At 41.5% G+C, this 23153-nt stretch overlaps 3 protein-coding genes across 5 annotated transcripts; 1 reads left to right on the top strand and 2 right to left on the bottom strand.

Annotated features, from left to right (window-relative positions):
* Positions 1-1625: 1625 nt before the first annotated feature.
* Positions 1626-5080, bottom strand: tubd1 (tubulin, delta 1). Its single transcript, XM_044120815.1, has 8 exons — positions 4818-5080; positions 4590-4737; positions 3555-3771; positions 3096-3327; positions 2545-2709; positions 2308-2439; positions 1975-2158; positions 1626-1852 (listed from the first exon to the last, which is right to left on the bottom strand). Exons 1-8 carry the CDS (start codon positions 4966-4968, stop codon positions 1747-1749), a joined length of 1335 nt encoding a protein of 444 aa, XP_043976750.1. The 5' UTR covers positions 4969-5080; the 3' UTR covers positions 1626-1746.
* A 1682-nt stretch (positions 5081-6762) lies between these two features.
* Positions 6763-18592, top strand: rps6kb1b (ribosomal protein S6 kinase b, polypeptide 1b). The gene is made up of 15 exons (XM_044120819.1): positions 6763-6978; positions 7869-7912; positions 7990-8110; positions 8268-8336; positions 9709-9856; positions 10288-10345; positions 11186-11286; positions 12072-12162; positions 12258-12348; positions 12439-12546; positions 12627-12689; positions 12799-12876; positions 13099-13206; positions 13719-13831; positions 13918-18592. The coding sequence occupies exons 1-15, from the start codon at positions 6910-6912 to the stop codon at positions 14150-14152; spliced, it is 1497 nt and encodes a 498-aa protein (XP_043976754.1). The 5' UTR covers positions 6763-6909; the 3' UTR covers positions 14153-18592.
* Positions 18504-22753, bottom strand: slc33a1 (solute carrier family 33 member 1). 3 transcript variants are annotated; one of them, XM_044120818.1, is made up of 9 exons: positions 22650-22753; positions 21578-22035; positions 21340-21493; positions 20935-21130; positions 19951-20150; positions 19667-19851; positions 19460-19577; positions 19059-19274; positions 18504-18979 (listed from the first exon to the last, which is right to left on the bottom strand). In XM_044120818.1, exons 2-9 carry the CDS (start codon positions 21991-21993, stop codon positions 18812-18814), a joined length of 1653 nt encoding a protein of 550 aa, XP_043976753.1. In that variant the 5' UTR covers positions 21994-22035; positions 22650-22753; the 3' UTR covers positions 18504-18811. The 3 variants fall into 3 exon arrangements, with proteins under 3 accessions (XP_043976753.1, XP_043976752.1, XP_043976751.1); XM_044120817.1 differs by having other exon boundaries at positions 22630-22751; XM_044120816.1 differs by having other exon boundaries at positions 22481-22751.
* Positions 22754-23153: the final 400 nt, after the last annotated feature.

Consider the following 23153-nt stretch of genomic DNA (forward strand, 5'->3'; position numbering starts at 1 on the left):
TAGCTTATCAGACTGGTGTTGGCGGTTACATTTCCATGGCAACAGCGGTCTGTAAGCTGGCTGAAGCAGTGGGCCTTTCAGCAGCTCAACTTATGTTGAGACGACGCATCCACTTGTTGGATGTGAGGTGACCTGCCTGTCACATTGTGGCTCTGCTCTCATGTCTGCCCAGTTCTACTGTGTAAAAATCGAATAAAGTGAGTTACCAAAGATCCTGACTGTTTTGTTTATGTCCACAGTTGCCTTTCAGGTTGATCAGTACTTTTAGGTTTCGACATCCGTGAGCTTGTTCATCTTGTAGATTTAAAATTGGAGAAGTGGTTGTCAGAACTGCAGCTGTGATCCAGATGTTGGAGAGCAGATCGGGTACACAAATTTTAACTAAAATACGACTTCTGCTTCATTTCTGGTCATTATATCCTCTCTACTTCTGAATTCCTTCACTTAATAAAATATTGTACTGTTAAGATAGTTGCCAATTACTCTTAAATTGGAAAACCAGTGTGTTCACAAACACCTAATTACTTTGCCAGATAATGGTGATAATGCTTCTGATCTCTACATCTGGTAGAAATGGATTGTCATGAACAGAGAGTCACTGAGAATCTTAGAACTGTCAGAATAAAAGCAAAGGGAAAAGTTGTGCCTAAAATCTTATTTCAACAATGGTTTCCTTCAAGATCAGAGTCGGCTACCTGCAGTTCCTAAGTTGTATTTGGCTCCTATTTGACTAAAAACAATAAGGAGCACACGGATGATTTTAAATGTAGATCTTTTTTTCCTTATAATATTGACAACTGCTTTATTTTACATGATTTTCCACAAATATCCCATACAGAAGAAAACGTATACATCCTCCTTTTTCTATCATTTAAAAATTAAAGCCGACAGTAAATTTTTCTATAGTATCTACAATTTATTAAATGGGGATTTGGGCACGTTTATGTAAAATCATATTTACCGAGGTTTATAACATTTTACTCCCTCATCAAAAATATAGCTGGAGTGTTGCTTTTATTCTTTCATGCATGTTTGAGAAATCCCTGACTCTCCCCTGGCAGCCATTCAGGGGTTAACAAACCCTTGCTACCACAAAGCGGCGCCTTTTTTCCTCAAAGCTCCACCTTGGAGCTTCTGCCTCGCCGAACTCCCCTCCCCCACACATTTCCCATTGATCTCCTTCAGACTAGAGGCAGAAGCAATTAGCAAACACCTGGCAGAGCTGCACGTCTGCTGAGCTCATCATAGGAGCAACTTCTCAGTCCGACACTCCAAGAGAACAGCTGTAAACAGCACAATGAGGGAGAAGAGTTGTGATCATGAAGAGTAGGAGCTTCCTGAAGAGCGAGAAGCCAAATTTCAAAGCATCAAATTGAAAAGTTTTCTTTTAAGTTATTTTTGATATATACAGTATTTTTTATAACTGAAGGTAACAGTTATTTGATTGTGCTATAAAACAGCAAAAGTCTTGAAAATTAAAGGTCAATGTTTTAAATACTAAAAATTGTATTTCTTGATTATATTATATTATTATATATGAAGGAGTAAAGATTGTGAAACTCAAACTTTTCAGCAAATCACAATTTTTAGCCATGAAGGTGTGAAGAAATAAACTCCCGACAGTGTTCCTAAAGCAAATTATTTTATTTATACAATTTTTTTAAAAATCTACCAAAATAAATAATGCAGTTAAAATCAGTCCATTGTGTTGCTTGGTGTCCTCTCTCACAGCTACTATCAGCTTACCTACTGAAGCTCAGAGTAGCTGGAGATCACCTGCTCAAGAGATGTAAAGCTGTCCAGAAAATCCTCCTCTGAGATCCCAAATTTAACATACTGATGGATGTAGGCCCTGAAGGAAAAAATACCATTGATCCAGATTAATTATTTAACCTAATTAGTCCGGATTGAGATGAACAGAAATGATGAAACTGAAGTTTTTATTCCAGTCGAGGCTGTTCTAGTCCGACTTACCTGGAAGCAAACATGTTCCAGGCTTTTCTCACCATGTCATCCAGAGGTCTGAGCAGAGCCTGGCTGTTGCTAACCAGTGTTGCAGACTTCTCATACTTATTGAAGGGAACGGGGGATTTCCACAAGCTAAGTGCTTCATCTGGTGGAAGCCATGAAGTATAAATAGCTGAGTCTTCAAATCCCCCTGGGGATAAAAACAGAATTCACACCTGTTAAAGATTTCCTTGTACCATTACTCAGATGCTCCAGCAATACTTCAGTGTGAAAGAAAACCATAAATAATTTTTCCTTCCACTTTATGAATCCGTATCAAATTCAGCCATGTTCTCTGACCCGTCTCTGCACTGTAGACGTCCTTCCCCCTCAGGATGAGCAGGTTGGCCAGGGAGGTGTTGAAGCTGCCAGCTGAGAGACTCCTGGACCTCCCCGCTGAGGCCGGAGGTGGACAGACCTGCCAGTCTATACCTACAACAAAACAAATCTTAAACTCAGAAATTATAGACTTTCTTTTTTTATACTACATATGGTGAGCGAACTAGCTATAATTCTATTTTTGGACTAAAATCTCACCTCCTTCCATCTTGCTGTTGGCGATGAGCATCTGCCGCAGGTGTTTGAGCAGCGCTGGCCAGCTGAAGGTGCTGAAGGGGATGGAGGAGCTGGCCATCTGGGGGATGGTGCACACACTCAGCAGCTTGTACTCTGGGTGGCAGGCGAGAGCACTCATCAACTCACCTGAAAATCGAAAAGAGTTACAAGTGGATTATGGAACAATTTACGCACGATTTAAACATTAACTAGTGGAACTACAACTGAGAAGAGCATGCGTGGCTCTTAAAACTTCTCCCAGGTAAAATTCCTTACTTTTCTGAACTCAACTTTCCAGAGTATTTAGTATTTGACATTAATTTCAAAAATATAAAATACAAGAGCTGATTGAGAATTAACAGCAATTACGCTTATAAGAGCATACTTTTATCTGTTAAAAAGACGACGCATCAGGAACGGCGGTAGGATTCAAGGAAAGGAGAACCCAGGGGTGGAAGGAAAGAAACTGAATACTGAAATCAGATTCCCAAGCCTTTCTGACTGCGTATAAAACTTGAGTGTTCTGCTCTTACCAATAGGATGCCTACTGTACGCTCCACAGGAAGCGGTAGAGAGCGTGGGCTGCAGCACCCCACCCAGCTGGTGAGCGATGACCCTGTTGATGTCACTGAAAGAGATCTGCTTGATCTTCAGCAGCTGACTGCAGATCTTGTGCACAATGTCGTTCTCGTGCACCAGGATGGCGTCAGAGAGCTGGTAGAGGTGTGCAAGCGTCAGCACTGAGTTGTAGTTCTGGACAATCACCTGGAAGAATGGAGTGTGGAGAGACGACTCCATGAAAGACTCTACAGTGGATCAATATGGATGTAAGGTTACGATTTCAGTTTGCTATTTATTTTCAGCTTGTACTCTAGTTTATCCCCCTGGTTAAGACAGGGCAACCCCCCTCGAATCCGATTAAATTTATTTACTAATACAACTAAGCCTTGCTCTTGTCCATGAATGTAACAAGTAAAATAATAATGACATACTTCCCCAGTCCCATATGGCCAGGTAAGGTGGTTAAGGACAAACGACGATGGGTAGACGTCTCTGAGACACTGAGTGACGAAAGTGCCGACTCCTGAGCCTGTCCCCCCTGCGACACTCATGATGGGGATGAACCCTGCCAGCATGTCGCAGTGCTCCACCTCCCTCCTCACCAGCTCCTCCACCGCGTCTCTGTGACGAGGGCCATGGACGCAATACCTGGAATGGATGGTAATGCGTGTAAACGTCCGCTTGTCTGAAGATGAAAGGCCAAATATGATGCTTTGCAAAAGTGTTTAAAAGCATTAAACGTGTGATATACTAACACCTAGGTGGTGCATTGTTTTGAAATCTAAGGAAAGTTAAAGGTTTTAAAATCTTTGCATTCATAATGAGATGCCTAAATAAAACACAAAGCCAGAGCAACGAGAAAACACGTTAGATCAAATAATGTCCATATGTTACAACGACCTGTCAAACTCCACAACAAAATGCAGTTGAAATCCGTGTTAAAATGTGAAAATTGAGGTTCAGACGTTCTCCGTCCAACCTAAATAAATAAGTAAATAAGTAGATAAATGTAAACCATGCATCATGTTCAGTACATTTCACAATTAAAATCCCAGACATTACATAGAACGAGGTTCTCCCCAGTGTATTCCAAGCCTGGCGGACCACCAGGCTTTACTTAAACCCCCACCAGGCTTAGTATTGCTTATTTTTTTTACGTTTTTAAAAAATGTCCACATTTTTTTAAGACTATGTAGTTGGTGTTCAGATATCATCAATCATCCAATAACACATAATCATCAAGTGATATTTTCAAATTTCCTCTCAATGTTAAACATTTTTTAACTGAAAAACACAGCGTGCCCCTGGATGAATGCCTGAGCGCCCAAACCACCGAGCTTAGCGGGTTTTTCTGGGGGAAACCCTGCATAGAAGTTTGTGTTTCAAACAGGGAAATGTTGAAGGTTGTGATTATGTGGCAATGCACTGTATGGTATTCCAGTTCATGTGGTTCGTTAACATCTCACCCATTGGCCCAGTTGTTTCCAGAGCCCTGTTTCTGGCTGAAGTGGGAAGTTTCTCTGTACCGCCACCTGCCAGACTTCGCAGCCTTGCTCATGCTGTGGTTGATCACTTTGGGCTCCATATCAATCAACACCGCCCTGGCTTCAAGGTCTAACACACACAAACTGTATAAAAACGCGCCCACATTACAGCAATCATTCCTATTAAAGTCATCTCGGAGCCTTGCTTACCTCCCTGTGTGGTCTGGCGGAAGAAGCGCTCACAGCTGACCGTTCTGTACGTTTTCCTGTGGACGTCTCGTGCATCGCTACAAATGACGTCAAACAGCTCCTGTCCCACCTGGTTACCGCACTGACCCAGCTGGACTGTCACCACAGACATGATCAGAGCTGTGGGATGTCTAAATCACTTAATCATGCCATTTTCGGCTCCATTTGCAGACTTCAGGCTGTGTTTTGGAAGCGGCGCTCGTAGTTAAAACGTCATTTCCGGCTCAAGCTGTCAAAGGTTTTCAAAGTAAAATACAAACTCAATGCCATTTGTAGTACAGGATGTTTTAGAGTTAAAAAGTTTAAAAAAGTGTAATTCTTAGCACAAAAACGCACAACATAATTAATTTACAGCTTGCTTGATTGAAACCCGCCCATCCCCCTAAATATTGTATTATTAAGTGTTTGCTCCTCATTTAACCACTCCCTTACTATTATTAATCTGTTTATAGCCTTACAAAGAAACAAAAAAGATTCAGTGGAAGAAAAAAATAGTATTCTTTGGCCAAATATGGAAGGCAAATTTATCGTTTAATCAAGACCACTATCCGTAGTTAGAACATTTGTAGTCAGAATTAGCATTGTCCAGAGAGCCTTTATCCTGTCTATTTATAACAACAATTTTGAAATGTTTGATGTTTGATGATGTTTTTAACACTTACATTTGCATGAATGCAAGGTAGAATGATGGATTTCCGATCCCAATCTAAGCATGCTGTGCCTTGACACAGTGATGGTTTGGGCGACATGGGCGTTCCCTACAGCAGCATCTAATCAGAGGAGGCATGAGACCTCAATACTTGTTTGGGATGATTGTCTCCATGTCATGTCGCCATGACATAGAGACAATCAGCCTGTAGCACTGTGAGGGTGTAATGGAATGCCATGTTGCTTTAATTGATACCTTCTATTGGACTATTATGCAGCAGTCCAGTCCCTTTTCTCCTTATCCCAGGCAAGACATCTCTGACATTGTCTCTGCTTCAGGAGTGACTTGATATGGCAAATGCAACATTGGTAGCCTATGTCTAGTATTCATCAGAGTGCCTGGAAAGGACAGACAGCTGAATACTCCTCTCAAGGCTGTGGTTCTCCCTGTTGCTAGTGCACCTTTTCCTACCACACTTCTTCCTTCCACTCAATTTTTTAGATATGTTTGGATACAGAACTCTGTGAACAACCAGATTCTTCAGCAATGTCTTTTTGTGGCTTACCCTTCTTGTGAAGGGCATCAATGACTCTCTCCTGGTTATCTATCCAGTCAGACTGATTGTCTACTATCTCCTAAAACAGAGTGAAAGACCATCTAAAGGCTCAGGAAGCATTCAACCTCAGTTGTTTTGACTTAATTAGTGGATAAAGGTGTGACACCATGAGTTTCCATCAAAGAAAATTAGAACTTTCACAATATTAAAATTTTCTGGGACACTGGATTTTAAGTTTTCATTATTTGTAAAGCCACTATCACCACAATTACAAGTAACAAAAGCTTAGAATATTCCACTCTATGTGTGATCAGGGTTTCCTCTGGTGTATTATAAGCCTGGTGGGCCACCAGGCTTTACTTGTGCCCCCACCAGGCTTAGCATTGTTTATTTATTTTAGGGTTTTTGTCATTCCCTTTTTTAAGACTATGTAGTCGGTGTCTATGTATTAATCTTCCAGTCTTCCAATAACGCATGACTATCAGTGATATTTTCAAATTTCTTGACAACTTAAAACAGTTTTAAGCAAAAAAAAAACATGGCGCCCCAAGCTTTCTGGGGGAAACTCTGTGTGATGATTCTATAATATAAGAGTTCTGCTTTCTGATATTAATGGCAATAAATATTTCACTTTTACGCAACATTCAAGTGTTTAGTTTACTAGTTAGTATTTAGTGGAGTGGTGCCTTTGTATACGAGACAACACGTTCCCGCCCCCTTGTGGAGCGTCGCAATGCGCCTGCTCGGTGTAGTAGCCGGTTATGGCGGCCGTGCGTGTTCGTCCATGAGGTGGGGGACGCCTGTTGTACCTGCGGTCTGTGACACAGCAACCCGAGCGACTCGCTGCCATGGCCGGAGTGTTTGACATTGATCTGGACCAGCCGGAGGAAAATGTCTCCGACGACGAGAACGACGAGGTACTTTACCAGAGGCTGTCAGAGGAGAAACTCCCCGCCGTACGGTAGCTAGCTGCGTTAGCCTGGTCGTCTGCCAGCAGCCACCGCAGGCCTGCAGGCTGCAGCAGCCGGGGTTGTCAGGGCCTCACAAACTACTTGTTACTATTAGCATGACCGCAAACACAACAAAACAAGCTGCTTTCGTTTTTTTATGGCACTACAACCCGGTTCAGGAGTGAGTTTTATGCGTTGTTGAAGCTGTCAGCGTCGCTGTCACGCAGGGCTTGTGCAAAACATCCTTACTTGGCCAAAGGTGCAGAAGTGATAAATGTGGCTCCGTGTGCAACAGTTTATGTTGGCAAAATGTGACAGAGTGGGGCTGTGTGGGCTGAGGACTGGCTGCCCGGTAGCTTGTGTTTATATAGGGATGGGAAAACAGCCATTGCAGAGTTATAGAGCACAAATTGATCTCTATTTAAATTGTCAGTCATGTCTTGTCCAGCCGTCTAACCCAAAAAGTGTGACATGATTGTAAAAAGTTGTTAAATGTCATGTTTATTGTTCATTGAGATGAAAATAAGGCTAAAGTTTAGCATTACGAATGTTTACCTAGTATGTACCGTCTCACAGCAGCTCATGTTTATGTGATTCTCTATGAGGAAAATAATCAGAATCAGTCAATATTAAACATTTAAAATATAGATGTGAAGAATATGGTATGGCAACTTTTTTTGCTAAAAGTATCTGTTATGGTGCATCAACTACTTCACAGTGAAATTGCATAGAGCCAAACTTCAACAAAAGTTTTAAAATGCCCTAATGATTTTATAGCCCAGAAAATGATATACATTTTTGATAAAGTTAGTATTTAATGTCTCCTTTGCTGATCAGTGTTCTGCTCTTCCTACCAGACTCAAAACATTGACATCATGGATCAGTGCAGTGGGTTTGAGTTGTAAGTATTCAGTTGTGTCACCGCTTTTAAAATGGTCCAAAAGAGAAGCCTAATTCTTTCCGTTTCTCTCTCTGCAGCAATATGGACGACTGTGAGAAGATCGAGATCTCCGAGGACAACGTCAATCAGGGGACGGAGAACATCAGACCAGAGTGCTTTGAGCTGCTGCGGGTGCTCGGAAAAGGCGGCTATGGAAAGGTATGGAGTCCAGTGAACATGCCGTTCGTCTGAGCGGCTTATGTGGTGAATTATTTTGCCTTTATAATGTTATGCTGACCCATGTTTTTCCCCCAAACTGCCTGTGTGACTATCCCGAACACTTAATTTTTTATTCTTTTTTTTCCTTGCTCTGCAGGTTTTCCAAGTTCGGAAAGTTGTCGGAGCTGCAGCCGGCAAAATATTTGCCATGAAAGTTTTAAAAAAGGTATTTCATTTGTTTTCTTTTGCAGTCTGTCTCTGAGTCGTATTTTAGCAGAAGCGCAGATGCAGTTTTGGTTATGTAACCATGCTGTTTGCTTTATAAATTAACATTATATTGCTTCTGTCTGCACATATGGGCTGCTGCTGAAGTCAGTGGTGGGGTAAGATTTCACTGCTAGTTGGTAGACTGCCAGCTGCTCTGCTGCAGCCTCGGCTCTTTAACCGCTCCGCTCGAGCCCGTTAGGTCCAGCTTCATGTTGGAGGGATTGCCTTGCACGACCTCGGTGACACATTAAAGAGCTGCTGCGTCACGCTCGGAGAGTTTTGGTGGCAAAACTTAACAGTGGAGAGCATAAACGGCATTTTCGGTAAAGATCTGATAGAGGCTCACAAATGTGGCGCGTATGAAATTTTAAGTTCGTCCAGACTTGTCCAAAAATCCCCAGCGACAAACACTGAATTTATAGCGGAAGTGAAGCTTCTCAACTGAGCTTCAAAATATTTTTCGTAGTTTACCGGCAGTTTTGTGTTGCTTATAATGTCGCTGTGTAGTTAAAATAAGAACTTTAATCCATTGCCCTCTGGGTGTGTGTGTATTGTGGGAATTTGGCTGAAAATTCTGAATAAGAGCATCAACCCTAATGTTGCTGCCACCACAGCTCTGAACGCTCGCTGCTGAGACGACAGAGCTGTTGACAGGCAGCTCGGTAGCTGTCAGACAGAAGTGTTTAGCAAACAGAAGTGAGGAAAGCAGCAGAGAGCAGAGGCTGTCGACAGATGACAATTCAGGACACTCTGGACTTGCACGTCTCCAAAAAGAGGCTCAGGGGTGTCAGAACCAGGATGCATTTAAAGGATGATTCCTGTCTCAGGCCACAGCTTCACAACTTTTTTTTTTTTTTGGAAAAGTCAACCTCTGTCTCATCAAAAATGCTCTGATAGCTGTGCAGTCGTGTCATAGATTATTTGATAATTCTTTAACTCACATTTAAAATGTAATTAAAACAGCCAGAACAACGACATCAACAGATGGTAGACCTCCATAGAGAGCAATTACAAGCTTGTGAAAACAAGACGTTATTGCTTGTAGCAATTTCTGCATTAACAGAGGGAGTTTTTAATAATAATCACTTTGCAAAATGTTTTTAAAAAAATAAATAAATAATCTGCACATGCAAAATAAAACTTAGCATGTGGACGGAAGGCACTAACACAGAAGAGGAAGTTTTAGGTGTACTTTAGGTTGTAATAGAAATGATTACAAACTAAAGTTTGTAAGAAATGTATCATCTTACATTATTTTATATAATTTAGATTTTTATTGTTATTTTGTTGTTTTTTTTCTGATTTTATTTCCCTGTGCTTCCGGCCTCCAGGCTATGATTGTACGTAACGCTAAGGACACGGCTCATACCAAGGCAGAGAGGAACATTCTGGAGGAAGTGAAGCATCCCTTCATCGTTGATCTCATCTACGCCTTCCAGACGGGAGGGAAGCTCTATCTCATCCTGGAGTACCTCAGTGGTCTGTAACACTAAAAAAACACTAAACGCAGCACGCCAGACCTTCTATTTTTTTATTTTAAACATATCATCTGCAACATTTTATTCTTGTAAATGAGCCTAAGTTTGTATACATGTATTAACAATGTTTCTGTGACATCAGTTGCTTGCAGCCATTTTATTTTCAGCTTCAGTGTAAACAGAGAAAACATAAGGCAACAGAAGTGCGCGGAGTACATATTGTTCTTGGGCAACAATCTTACTCTGTCTCTTTAAATGGCAGATTAATGCAGCATGAATTAATAATGCGTTTCATAGAGGAAGATGCATTTGCAGCTCATGGGCTGGGTTTGGTTTGTGTTGATGCTTTCGAAACATTTTACTCTTTGGATCGTCCTGAGAACTTGTATGTTGCTTATTTTAGATGCATAAAGATGTTGTTGTGCTCTGCAGGCGGAGAGCTCTTCATGCAGCTGGAGAGAGAGGGCATCTTCATGGAAGACACAGCCTGGTGAGGATGGTTTGGCATCAGATGTCAGTCATCAACTGTTGACATCATTATTGATTTGATTTTATTTTTTCCCGTTCTTCTGCTTTGCATCGTCTGACAGAAAGTTGCCTTTTAAGATTCTTACTTGTCCAAGCAAGTTGTCGTGTAGAAGTGTTAATCCAACTTGCAGTAATAACCTCTTACTGGAAAATTTATAAATTTGAGTAGATTTATTCAGTGTTCTGTAATAATTAAATGGTTGTTTTAACAACATGGAATCACAAACTCCTTGAAACTCCAAGACATTTTAGTCTTTCAAAATGATTATGATGGCCAAATTGGATATGGTTCAGCAGGAACAAAATGAACTTTCCTCTAAGACGATGTCACATTTTCTGACCTGAAGCTGATGGAGAACGTGAGGTGAGCTGGAGAGAAGCGAGCCTTAGGGGGGACTCTGGATGAGCTGCAGAGATTAACTGCTCAAAGATCGTTCTCTCTGTATGCACCAATCTGGTGAAATGAGAAGGCTGATGCCTCGTTTCCACCGAGCGCTGCGGCTCAGATTGGTTCCATACACCGATTACGGTCTGGCGTATTCAGGGGTGCGAACCGACCCGCATCAACCAAATAAGGCACAAGTGTTGTCCCTTTGCCAAGTTTTAACACTATGGGTGCCAATAGCATCTGATATTTAGTTTGAAACAATAGATTATAAATTCAGAACTTTTATAGACCGGAAAACATGGAACAGTCCTACCTCTTCTTAATTTAATGAATTCATTCAATTCAAACATTAAAGTTTGGTGTGATATTATTAGCTTTGCAGCATCATTTCATTTCGTCTTTTGTCGCGTGTAGTTTTTACCTCGCAGAGATCTCCATGGCTCTGGGTCATCTGCACCAAAAAGGCATCATCTACCGAGACCTGAAGCCTGAGAACATCATGCTCAACAGCCAAGGTTAGTCCGTCCTGAACGATGCGTAATATGTTGAGCCTTTTGAAGTGTTCATGCTTCTTGATATTTTTTTTTTTTTTGTACATGACAACCACAGACTTCAATTTATTTTATCAGGATTTTAAGTGCCAGACCAGCACCGACTGGACATGAGACGAGACAACGTATTTGTGTTTCAGTGATCAAACATTCTGCTTTAGTTTTAAATTTAAAAAACTGTTTTCCCCATTTGCCACACACCTGATTTAAATTAAGGGGTAATCATCAGGCCTCTGCAACAATGGATGGGGTCATTTGAATCAGGTGTGCTGGAGCAGAGCTACAGCCAAGACCTGCAGGACCTGGATTAAGAACTGCTGACCAGTCCAGCCCTACATTTTATAAAACTTCTTAGTCAAGTCATAAATATTTGCTAGAAATGCTCTCCATCAAATTTAGCCCATCTTTTGAACTATCTTAAAAAGCTACAATTCTCTTAGACGCTTTAAACCCCCAAATCTCTGCAGCTTTAATTGTTTTACAAAGTATTAATTCTCTTGCGTTGAATAGAAATGCATTCTTCAGATTTTATTTATAAAAAAATGATGAAAACCACATCTCTCTTTGACTAATATTTAAATTGTAGTAACATAAACTGATTAAAAACAATAAAACTTGACACAACGTGGCAAAGTTCAAGAGGTGTGAATACTTTTCAAATCAAAGTTTTGTTTAATGCTGAGCTTCCAGCAGGTGTAATTAATTCACGTAAATGTTGATATCTAAATATTTCTTGATTTTTCCTCCAGGTCACGTAAAACTGACCGACTTTGGTCTTTGTAAAGAATCCATTCACGACGGGACGGTTACTCACACGTTCTGTGGAACCATCGAATACATGTAGGTGTTTTTTTTGTTTTTTTTCTGGGACCTCTGACCCAGTTGCACTCTCCATCACTAACGGCCTCGGACGCTGTGGGCTCTCTGTGCTTCAGGGCTCCAGAGATCTTGATGAGGAGCGGCCACAACAGAGCGGTGGACTGGTGGAGTCTGGGCGCTCTGATGTACGACATGCTCACAGGAGCGGTCAGTGAAACGCGCTCAGTTTCATTATTATTGTTGTGAATCACCATAGGTATTGTCTTAATAACCCTGGTCTTTCCTCTCTAATTGTAGCCCCCCTTCACAGGTGAGAACCGGAAAAAGACCATTGATAAAATCCTGAAGTGCAAGCTGAGCCTCCCACCCTACCTCACACGGGAAGCGAGGGAGCTCCTGAAAGGGGTACGGTCTCCTGCGTTTGCTTGAAGCCGATTATTTGCTCTGCTGGTTTTTTTCTTAACATTTGGCCGCTGCTTGAACAGCTGCTGAAGAGAACCGCTTCGTTACGGCTCGGAGCCGGCGCAGGAGACGCCACAGAGGTGCAGGTGAGAGCAATAGACGCAAAAGAATATTCCCAAACTTCAGCCGGCCTTTATGAAATTTGTGACCAACTTGTTTAAATGATCAATTTAAAAAACTTTTTGTGTACAATAGGCTCAGAGTTTCTTTCGACACATCAACTGGGAAGATCTACTGGCCCGGAAAGTGGAGCCTCCCTTCAAACCTGTCCTTGTAAGTAAAACCATAAGCAGACATTCATTACCTTTTAGTATTTGGTGGGACGTTTTGCTAATGTGCCTAAATAACGCTACGTTAGAGGCTGAGGTTCAGGAAAACAGCCAAGCCTTCTACTGTGTCGGATCATCTCCTGCTTGCTTGCTTGGGATTACAGCAACATGAAACCTCTCATGTTGCTGTAATCCCAAACTTGTGTCTCCTCTCTGACCTGGCCAGCAATCAGCGGATGACGTGAGTCAGTTCGACTCGAAGTTCACCAGCCAGACTCCGGTGGACAGCCCTGACGACTCCACCCTCAGTGAGAGCGCAAATCAGGCCTTCCTGGTAATACCTGAAGACACTTTACTTCACTTCTGCCTGGTTTAGTAGCAAGTTTAATCTGAACTATTAGAGATGCAGTGAATCCACTTTATTCATTCCAGTGGATGTTTTCCACAATTTGTCACATTACAGCCATAAACTCCAATTGCTTTACACTTGCATTTTACTGGATAGAAGAAAAAAGGATTTTAAATATTTTGTTTATTGTTAATATAGAATATATTTATATTGTGTGACAGGAATATGTCGTCTGGCCCCTGTGCCCCGATACCCTTGAATAAAATCTAGTGCAGCACTACTTGCTAAATGGTAACCAAATGAAAAACATGCCAAGCTTTGAACATCTGATTCAGTACTGCTCAAACAACGGACGACAAAAAGGAAAGAGTCTTATAATTGGTTTAAGATTAAGCCTAGAAATGTCACAATAAGAGCCCAGAAAAGTAAAAGAAAAAACAAAAAACTCCATAATTAAAAGGTACGTTCCTTGTTTCCTTCCGTCGTGGTTTTCCCAGGGTTTCACGTACGTCGCGCCATCAGTTCTGGAAAACATCAAGGAGAAGTTTTCCTTCGAGCCAAAGATCCGCTCCCCTCGGCGCATCATGGACAGCCCAAGGACTCTTCTCAGGTTTGCAGCAGTTCTGATGTGAACTGATCATTTGCATGACTCATTAACCTGCAGCCTCTAACCTGTAGCCTCTGCTTCCCTCTCAGCCCAGGCTGGTCTCGCAGTACCCTCATCCCTGGCGTGGGACAGAGCGTCCTCCCGTCTCCTCTGGAGCAGCCCATGGATCTGTCCACCGCAGAGCAGATGGACATCACTAGTAGCTCCGAGGCTTCGGCCCCCCTCCCCATCCGACAGCCTGCGGGGCTCAACCACGCCCAGATGAAGCAGCAAGCCTACCCTGTCGTGGCCAAACGGCCTGAGCATCTACGTATGAACCTATGACCCCTGACTTTATTTCTTCTCCCTCTGGTTTGGTGATATTTTTTTAAAGGCAAAGAAACAGGAATGGATGCTAGAGACGATGAGAATCCAAACGTCTTACACATCTGCACACTACATGTACTGTCACAATCTGGAGTGTGCTCTTGGGGCCGGCACTCCGGCAGACTACGGTTCAGTGCTAAAGGTGGCGTCATCGCCTCGCCACCTCAGGTCTGTCGACCTCCTGTCTCCGGCGATCGTTTCTCACACCATGCTTGGAACTGAGACGCAGTCAGTCTGCTGGACTTTAAGATATCCAAAGTGCTTTGATCTCTTTTAGTCGATGCCAGTAAGCTCTACTGGATGGATCACTGACATGGTTCCTGGTTCTGGATTATGATCTGAATTAGGATTAATATAAAAAAAAGAAAGGTGGGTTGTTCCGATCAGGCAAAAAGAGGCTCTATAAACAACAGGTTTTGCTTTGTTTTATGAAGTCTTACCAAATGGATCCATTTTCTGTGCAGTGCATCAACTCATAGAGCCTCCATTAAATAAAAAAACAGAAACTATCAATTCTTTAAGCATTTGTGTTGTGAAATGACATCATGTGGAATCCACACTTCAGTTATCACTCTAATTCAGCTCCACTTTCTCCTTGACGGCAACATATAACTGGTCTCTGTGCTGATTGCGTAATACCACCTCCGGCTCTCCTTCAGGCTGCTCAGAGACTCTCAGGGCGTCAGAACCTGGACTGGGTCCCAATCTCCAGTACCAGTTGATCTGGTCTCACCATCCGCAGCTCTGTGAAGATTCAGAGCTCCAAAGACCCGGAGACGGAGCCACGGCCTCCTGCCTCCTGCTTCACCATTAACTTGTTCAGGAAAAACAATTTTACAACTCTTGAGACGCAAAAAGAAATTATGAATAAACTGTAAAGAAAACATGCGCATCATGTCTGTTTGTTTTCCCTCCAACATCCACAGAAAAAGAGATGCAAACCTGATGAAATGTGTTTTTAATTATAAATATTTATTGAGATCTCGATATTCAGTCACTTTTAGTAATTCTTTTTCCTTCTGCAGGATTCCTTTACAGTCTTTTAAAACACGGGATTTACTTTGAACTAAATTTATTTATGCAGCATCGTTTCACTCGTTAACAAACGTCATCTCAAGGCACATCACAGGACAAACGGGTCCAACCACCATCCAGAAGTGTATGACCAAATTAATTCAACCATTAAGATTACGTACATTCCAGTCTGTTCCCAGTTATAATACAAGCACATGGTGACAGTGGAAGGAAAAGACTCAAGGTAGCAACAACAAGCAGAACTAGGTTCAGCTTGAGAGGGCAGAACAGACACAAATCCCAGATCTATTTATCAGGATAAGTATAGTAAAAACATTCTTAAATTTAGGTTTTCCAGGTTCCACCTCCGATAAAATACAATGTCAAAATTAAGCCTTTAGAACCACAGTGGTTGATTCTCAGGAAATGATTTGGTTTTATTTTATTATTTTTAAAGACTTTGGAATGCAGAAAAAAGTAGGAGCATTTAATAAAACAATTTAGTAAATGTTTCAGTTCAGATGTCCAAACTGATGTAATTATTCCTGGAGAAGTCCATGGCTTCCAAGCTTTGGCTTCATTATTCAGATATTAAAATCAGTTTGTTTGTAAGGAAAAGGAACAAAAAAAAAACTCAATTCACTGACAGTCTGACAATAAAAACATCTGTCACTAAACCTTTGAAACCGTTTTAAATCTAAATTTATTTGACCACAACTTTTGTTATTGGAGAACAAAAGATCAGATGTAAATAAATGTAGACGGACCTGAGTCTGGAAAAAATTGTGAGTTTAAAACACCAAATGTTTTGGTACCCTGTTATGGAATTTGAATCACTGTAAACTAAACCTGTGCAATAACTAAAAAATATATATATTATGAATAGAATAAAATAATAATATAATAAAACTCTAAGTAGTTGCCCACCACCTGAAAACGTTAATGAACTTTTTCACCACCTATCAAATTATCAAATTAAATCAGTAAACAGTGTCAATGGCAAAACTATTTAAATGGATGAGTTGCATCAAGAAAACATAAAACATTCTCATAATATTGCTGTGAGCTGAGTTTAATGTCTAATATAAAAGGACAGCTACACATTTAAAAAGACTAAAGGCTATTCGTTTGATGTAAATGATGCTTTCAGTGCATTTATCATAAACAGTAAATACCAGATCCTCAAATCAATATATTTGATGTATTTCACAAACTCAATGTTTTCACCTGGGAATTTTGGTAACCACCATTCAGACATTCACTAATCTTCCCTCATGGCTGGTGTTTATAAGATGTATAAACACCATGACATTATCCACTATCTAAACAGACTAAATAGATATTAAATGTTCCCTGCAATAATATGAACATGTACAGTATATGCAGTTACAATGCAACCGACAAACTGGAGAAAGCTGCATAAATGGAGAGCAAAGAAAAGATTTCTTAAACCAATATACTGACCATCGTTTGTAATTGTAAAGTTGTAAAAAGGCAAAAATGACGTTTAGGCATCTCCATTCATTTAACAATAGAAATCGAATCTTCATTAAGGAGCGCACAGAAACAACCGGCGGATTAAAGCTCTAGTGTGTTGAGAAACTTAATGAACTCAATTACCTTCACAATTATTTGAGGGCAACAGTGTAGTGTGGGTAATTACCAGTCCACCTTCTCTACCACAGGATGGCAGCATAACTTCACTTAATTTTTCAAATTCAGATAAAAGTTTTGACAATGAACGGACTTGAAGACACTAAGCAAGGCACAGATTAAACAAACAAAAACAACCACAATGGAAATCATGAAAAAGGTCAGAAATCTGAGTATTTTAAATCAGGCGGGTTTAACCACTGGTTGAACTTGGGAGTTGAGCAACATACTATGAAGCCTGACTTCAGTCTCACACCTCGCAGGACGGCCACTAATCTGATTTAACGTCCTGAGTTGGGATCACAACACCATCCACCGTTATGAATCTATTTTTACAGTGACATGAAATCAAAGTAATATTTTCAATCAGCTGAAAGCAACACGGTCAAAATATGCCGATTGTTTCTGTGTAAATTATTGATCCGGCTAAGCGATAAAAGCAGCTGTAGAGCTGATTATTTAAATGTGCGCGTTTTATCTGGTGACCAGTTTCAGTCTTGTTCAGTTGTGAAAATTTCACTTTCTAAATTATGCAGCACAATATATCACCATGGTAACAGTGATGGTGCATGTTTGGAATGCAGCAACTGATGCTAATGTGTTCAAATTCATATTGTTAGCATTTTCATCATAATCTGGTATTCGTGCTGTTGGACTACTGCAGCAGATATCCACGTCTGACAGACCACAGTGGCCAGGAGTTTCCATGCAGGAACCAGAGGAGAGGAAGAGAAGTGAATTCATTGCAACTACTCTCGGCATATTTACCAGCAATCATGCCTTCTAAGTTAAAGTTAATTTTCTGCCACCTAGGGTTTCAAAGTGTAATCTCAATCAGCAGGTTCAAATAAATAATCAAAACATTCCTTTTCTACTTTCAGGACATAAAGATACGAACCAACAGCAGATACTTTAATGCACCTTTTCTAAGATTATAAAACAAAATCAGATCCATTGTGGGCATAACTGGGGATAATCGTACAAGACCTTCATTTTCTTTTGAATTCAAAACTACAACACCTTTCAAAGAACTTCCCGCCCCTGTTTTTCTCTTATGTACTGCATTCGGAGGAAGAACAGAAACCAGCAGGTCAGAGGTCAAAGAAAACCAGAAATTGCCAGCGGCCTGATTGGTCCAACTCTATAACTCATATGACCGACAGGAAAGTACAAACAAATATTTAATGCAGCACCTTTTTGCACTGGAGGAGACGAAAACTATTTTATTCCTTTGTATGGACGTAAATTAAAATAAACATCAACTGTTTTTCCAGGAATAAAATAGTACAGTAAGATGTCTCCCAAAATGTGCTCCTTAGTAAAACTGAAACAGGGACAACGAAGAGAAGACATTTCTGCAAACTGCAGATAATCTTTTTTATCCGTTTTCTTTTTAAAACATTTATATGTAACCCTGTCCTTTTTCTCTAACTGTCTCTAACTCTTTTCCTGCTTCGTGGTTCAGGCCAGGGATGTGAGGAGAAATCGTCCCCTGTGCTTTGAGTTGAGATTAGTGCATCTGTTCTGTGAATATTCCTTTCATATAAGAAAGATATATAGGTTTCAAGATGAAGTGCTAAAACCCAGAAAGAGTCTTAAAAAAATCTTTTGTCAGATGAAAAAAAACATTTTAGTCAAGATCTTCTTTGACCCAGCCTTTGTTTGGTTTTGCTTAAGCAGCACAACATGGTAAAAATCTACTAGGACACTTTACAAGACGGCGGCAATAGTTAAAAAAAAAAAAAAAAGAAGACAGCGATGGTGGCTTACTTAATTTCATATGTGTGTACATGAAAGTGGCATGTTTAATGGTAAGTGTCTCCTCAATCTGGCAGCAAAAAAGCCAAACCAGAGCAAAACGTGTCTGTGTGGGAATGACTGTGAGTCCGGCTGGTTTTGGAGCAGAAAATGAAGGTGCAGCCCACTATTAAAATGTCTGTAGGATTCATATCACTGGTTCATCCTGCATCTCCACGCAGAGGAGCTCTGCTCCTGCAGCCGCCTCATCCTCTTCCCCAGCCACACCCACCACAGTAAACCGATGACCACACACACCACAGACTCCACGTAGTAGCCGTCCACGGTCGTCACACAAACGCCTCCTTCCTTGACGCACAACTGGAGGAGAAAAAAAATCAAATTAAAAATAAGGGGTTTGCTTTATAAATGAAAACACACTCTGTGGTTTTCCACTCACCCCTGCCTCCAGTGACGAGCTGCAGCTCTGTCCCTCGGCCCCGTGGCACTTCTTAGAGGTCAGGGGGTCGACCATCCACAGAGCCACGGTGGAGGGCCAGTTTCCTCCCAGGTTAGTGACCGTGTTCAGCAGCGTCATGTAGGTCCCTCCTATGAGGGGGTCACTCACTTTGGCATGGAAGGCCATGCAGGCCACATACATGCTATACAGCGCCACCTACAGACACCAAAATGGGGCCGACTTCATTAAACGTATCCAGGGTCAAACCAGGTGTTTTACTGTCAGAGGTTTGAGAACGCTCATCATCCGGTTTATTTGAACAGGTTCCAGGAAGTCAGACTGGATTTGATGGTTGTAGTTAAGCAGGGCAACCAGCAGAGAAAAGGAGGAAAACAACAAACCTGATGCAGTGCATAGCTGAGCAGGATTATGGCGTAGTAGTAAAGTGGGAATCCTCCTTCTTGTTTCAAATGGGGGGTCCACCATACCAGCAGAGCGTACTCAAGCCCAATAAGCAACCTGCATAACAGAATAGGACGCCGCTGGCTCTTTGCTTACTGCATACAAACACAAAGCGAGTTCATTTCAGTGTTTACGTGAGCGCTTACCGGAACGGAAAGGCTTTGTAAAAGACATCAAGGGGTCGGGGCCCCGCCGTGTATCTGCTGATGATCACTGGCAGAAGGATCTGCAGAGGCACCATGGGAACCGCCAGGAGAGCCAGCTGCTCTTTGGGGACTCCAGCCTCCACCAGCTTCAGACCTGTAACAGCATCTGCTGCAGAGAAACCGATCTAACACAAAAGAAAAAAAACAAACATTAGGATATTTTCACCATGGGTTTTCTTCAGATACAGACAACACCAATCATCTTGCTGTTCGCAGTTATGTACTTTAGCTGTGAGGAGCAGGGAACAAAAGGTGAAGACTGTGGGCATCTTGATGATGGAGAACAGGAGCTTGTAGGTTTCCGTGACACCCTGAGTCTCGACCGGGACGTTCCTCCTGCCTCCGCTGTGATCGTTCTCCCTTTTAAAGATGGCCACCAGGGTAGTGGAAACTAGGAATATCACCCCCCAGAAAAATAAAAAATCTGCAACAGAAGAACAAGAGATTGACTTAAATCATCTCCCTAAACCTAGCAGAAACAAGAAAAGCAATCACTTTCAACAGATCACCAGATCTTATACAACATTTGCTGACTCTCCCTCGCAAAGGTTCTTCAAACCTTTGCAGTTTTAGACATATGCTTGGCATAAGAACAGAAGTTTGGTTTCTTCAGACCATGATGCAACCTCCAACAAGGTTTGGGAATATTGTAGTGAGGCCAGGATGTTTACTGTCAGTCTCCAAACCTCCTTTCTTGCTGAATTCCTTCTTCTAACAGCCTCTTCCGTGTTGCTGTTTGTCTCTAAAATGATGTGCAAGTTTAATAATTTCACCGCTGCAGTGCATTCTTTCCGCGTACTGGTACCGGCCTTGCCTGTGCTATGTTAGGTACATATTTCTGTAGAATGGTTAGATAGTCTGATACATTTGAATGCTCAGATCATTGAGTTAAAAGATGCAAAAGAAGAGCTGGACAGCTGAGGTTTATTTCAATTCAGTCCGATTTGCTGTAACTGATGAGAGGTTTGTACCAACAAACACTAAATGTTGAAATTGAATCAAAGGTGCGCACATCTTTATACATAGTGTGACTCCCCCTATGCAACCAGATTACTGTGGCTTTTTTTAAAAACCCATCCCTAGCAGATTTGTTTGATTTTAATTTGACTGCTACAGGAAAAGTTCAAGTAAAACATTTTAAAATCCTTTATTGTACTTCTTTTTCTTTTCACCACACTTCGGAATTCAACACTGGTGTGTCCATGTACCTGGCAGGGTGACGAGGCCGGTGTCTTTGGGCACTATTCTGAGGTACTTGTTGCAGAATTCAGCAGACTCCAGAGCCAGAAAGAGAACATTCCCCAGGAAGTACCCCGCCGTCTGGCCTACGGAGTTGCAGGTAGAAGCATAGCCCACATTTTCTCTAGATAACATGGTGAGAGCCCAGCCATCCACAGCTACATCCTAGTACACAGAGAGAGAGAAAGAAGATGGAAGAAGATGTTTTAAGTTTGTAGGTTTGTAAGGATTTTTATTTTTGAAACAAAGGTTGCACATTGTATCCTTTTCTTTCCACTTCATACTTTTATGGCGCTCTACCTTTAAGGCGAAACAGTTCACGGAACATGAATACTTCTGCAAGGCACTGCATATGTGTGCTTATTAATGGTTACCTGTGTGGCTGCCAGGAAGGCAAGCATAAAGAAGACTGCAGTGAGCGTGACCACCTGGGGTCCCTCCTCGCTCTGCAGCAGTGAGGTGACTGTTGCTGAAAGATAGAGCATGAACAGCCCCAGCAGGTACTGAGTGGGCACCAGCCACGACTTTCTGCAGAAACACATGGCAACAGCTCAGAGACAAAAACAAAAAGCATATATAAAAGTATCATCCGTACTTGGGTTTCTGCCCTACCTTCTCCCAAAGCTGCTGAAGTACAGGGCATCCACCAACGGTGCCCAGAAAAGCTTCAAACTGAACGGCCAAAAGACGAAGCTGAAGAAGGCTTGGTCTTTGTAGCTGACACTCTTGCTCTGTAAGATTAGGGGGATGCTGCCAGCCAGTCCCAAGGGAATCCCCTGCAGCACGTAGAGGAACAGGAGAAGTAATATATTCCCCAGTTCACCACGGATACCCGGCCGAATCCGGTGACGCCTCCTGTGCTCTGTGTCTGAGCTCCTGATGAGACTATCCGCCTCCTCTTCCATCTCCGGCTCAGGAGAACTCGTCTCGCTTCTGTCCATAGAGTCGATGTGCTCAGAAAGGATGGAGGCACCTGGTACTCTCCTCTGTCGCCCGATCCTGCGTGTCGTCAAATCTGAGGGCTCCATGATGGAGAAAAGGGCATCAAACCTGCTGTGCCCACAATAAATCTGGAAGAAGAAAATAAAAATACCTGTAAAACATTTACAAGGAGTTTCTAGTCTGTTTTTTGAGGCATCTGGGTAAATCAGCTATGTGTTCTCCAAATGTGCTGTGGTTGGAAAGGTAAATGTAAATAAATTATTGAAATCCGTGGAAAAAAACGGCGGAAAAGAAGAAACATATTCAGAAGCAGGTTTGATTTAAGGTGTGAGAAGACTCATCAAAAAGTGCAACATTTTAAAAGTATCAAGAACACATCCATTGACCTCTAACAGGAAGTATAATTATAAGCCAAGTCAGTGAAAAATTAACATGTGAGGTTTGCTGTTTTCACTCTGGTGTCGTTTAAAAGTAAACAATCTTGTACGCTCACAAACAATCAGAATACACTCAGAAACAGCTAAAAATCATCCACAAAAGAAAAGAAAAAAAAGCGGATGGGTTCATGCATACCTGGTTATGACAGCATGCCAAAGCAGAAATAAACACACAAAATTAGAGGAATGAGTGAGCCAATCAGCGGCTTGTTTCATAAGACTGTTCGGCTGAAACACGGTAACGTCCTAGCAGATGAAATGAACAAATATAAATAATTAGACTACCGTTTAACTTAAAAACACACCGGTGGACAAAAACACAGGACAGCCGAGAAGAGCGTTGTGTGCAGCACGGAAATGTGTCCGGGTAACTTTAGCTGACGTGTCTGAAAACGTTACTGCACGAGGTTCCTCTTCAGAAGCAATGAGTAAAAAGACGGAAGGTTTTTGTGTTTACTATGGAAGGAAACAAATCCATTGCCTGTCTTCCGAGAGGGAAGAAAAGAGAAAATACATTTGTCAATATTTTGATATTGATTTTACTAATTCCTTCAAAAAAAAAAAACATCCAGATATATGAGATGTATTTTATTACATAAACTGATAATGTCGTCTTAAAGATGTTAATTGTTTTGCAGACAGAAAAAACCAATAAAGACAAATTAAACAGAAAAACTAAATGCAATATGACAAGCCGCAATAAAGTACAATTGGCTCTCATCCATAATAAACAGAGATGTATTGCAAGATCAGAGCAAAATAAATTTACTACCAAAATAAAATGTAACTACAGTAAAATACAATGGAAT

Source organism: Gambusia affinis, linkage group LG06 (genome assembly GCF_019740435.1).
Source record: "Gambusia affinis linkage group LG06, SWU_Gaff_1.0, whole genome shotgun sequence".
Lineage (NCBI taxonomy): Eukaryota > Metazoa > Chordata > Actinopteri > Cyprinodontiformes > Poeciliidae > Gambusia > Gambusia affinis.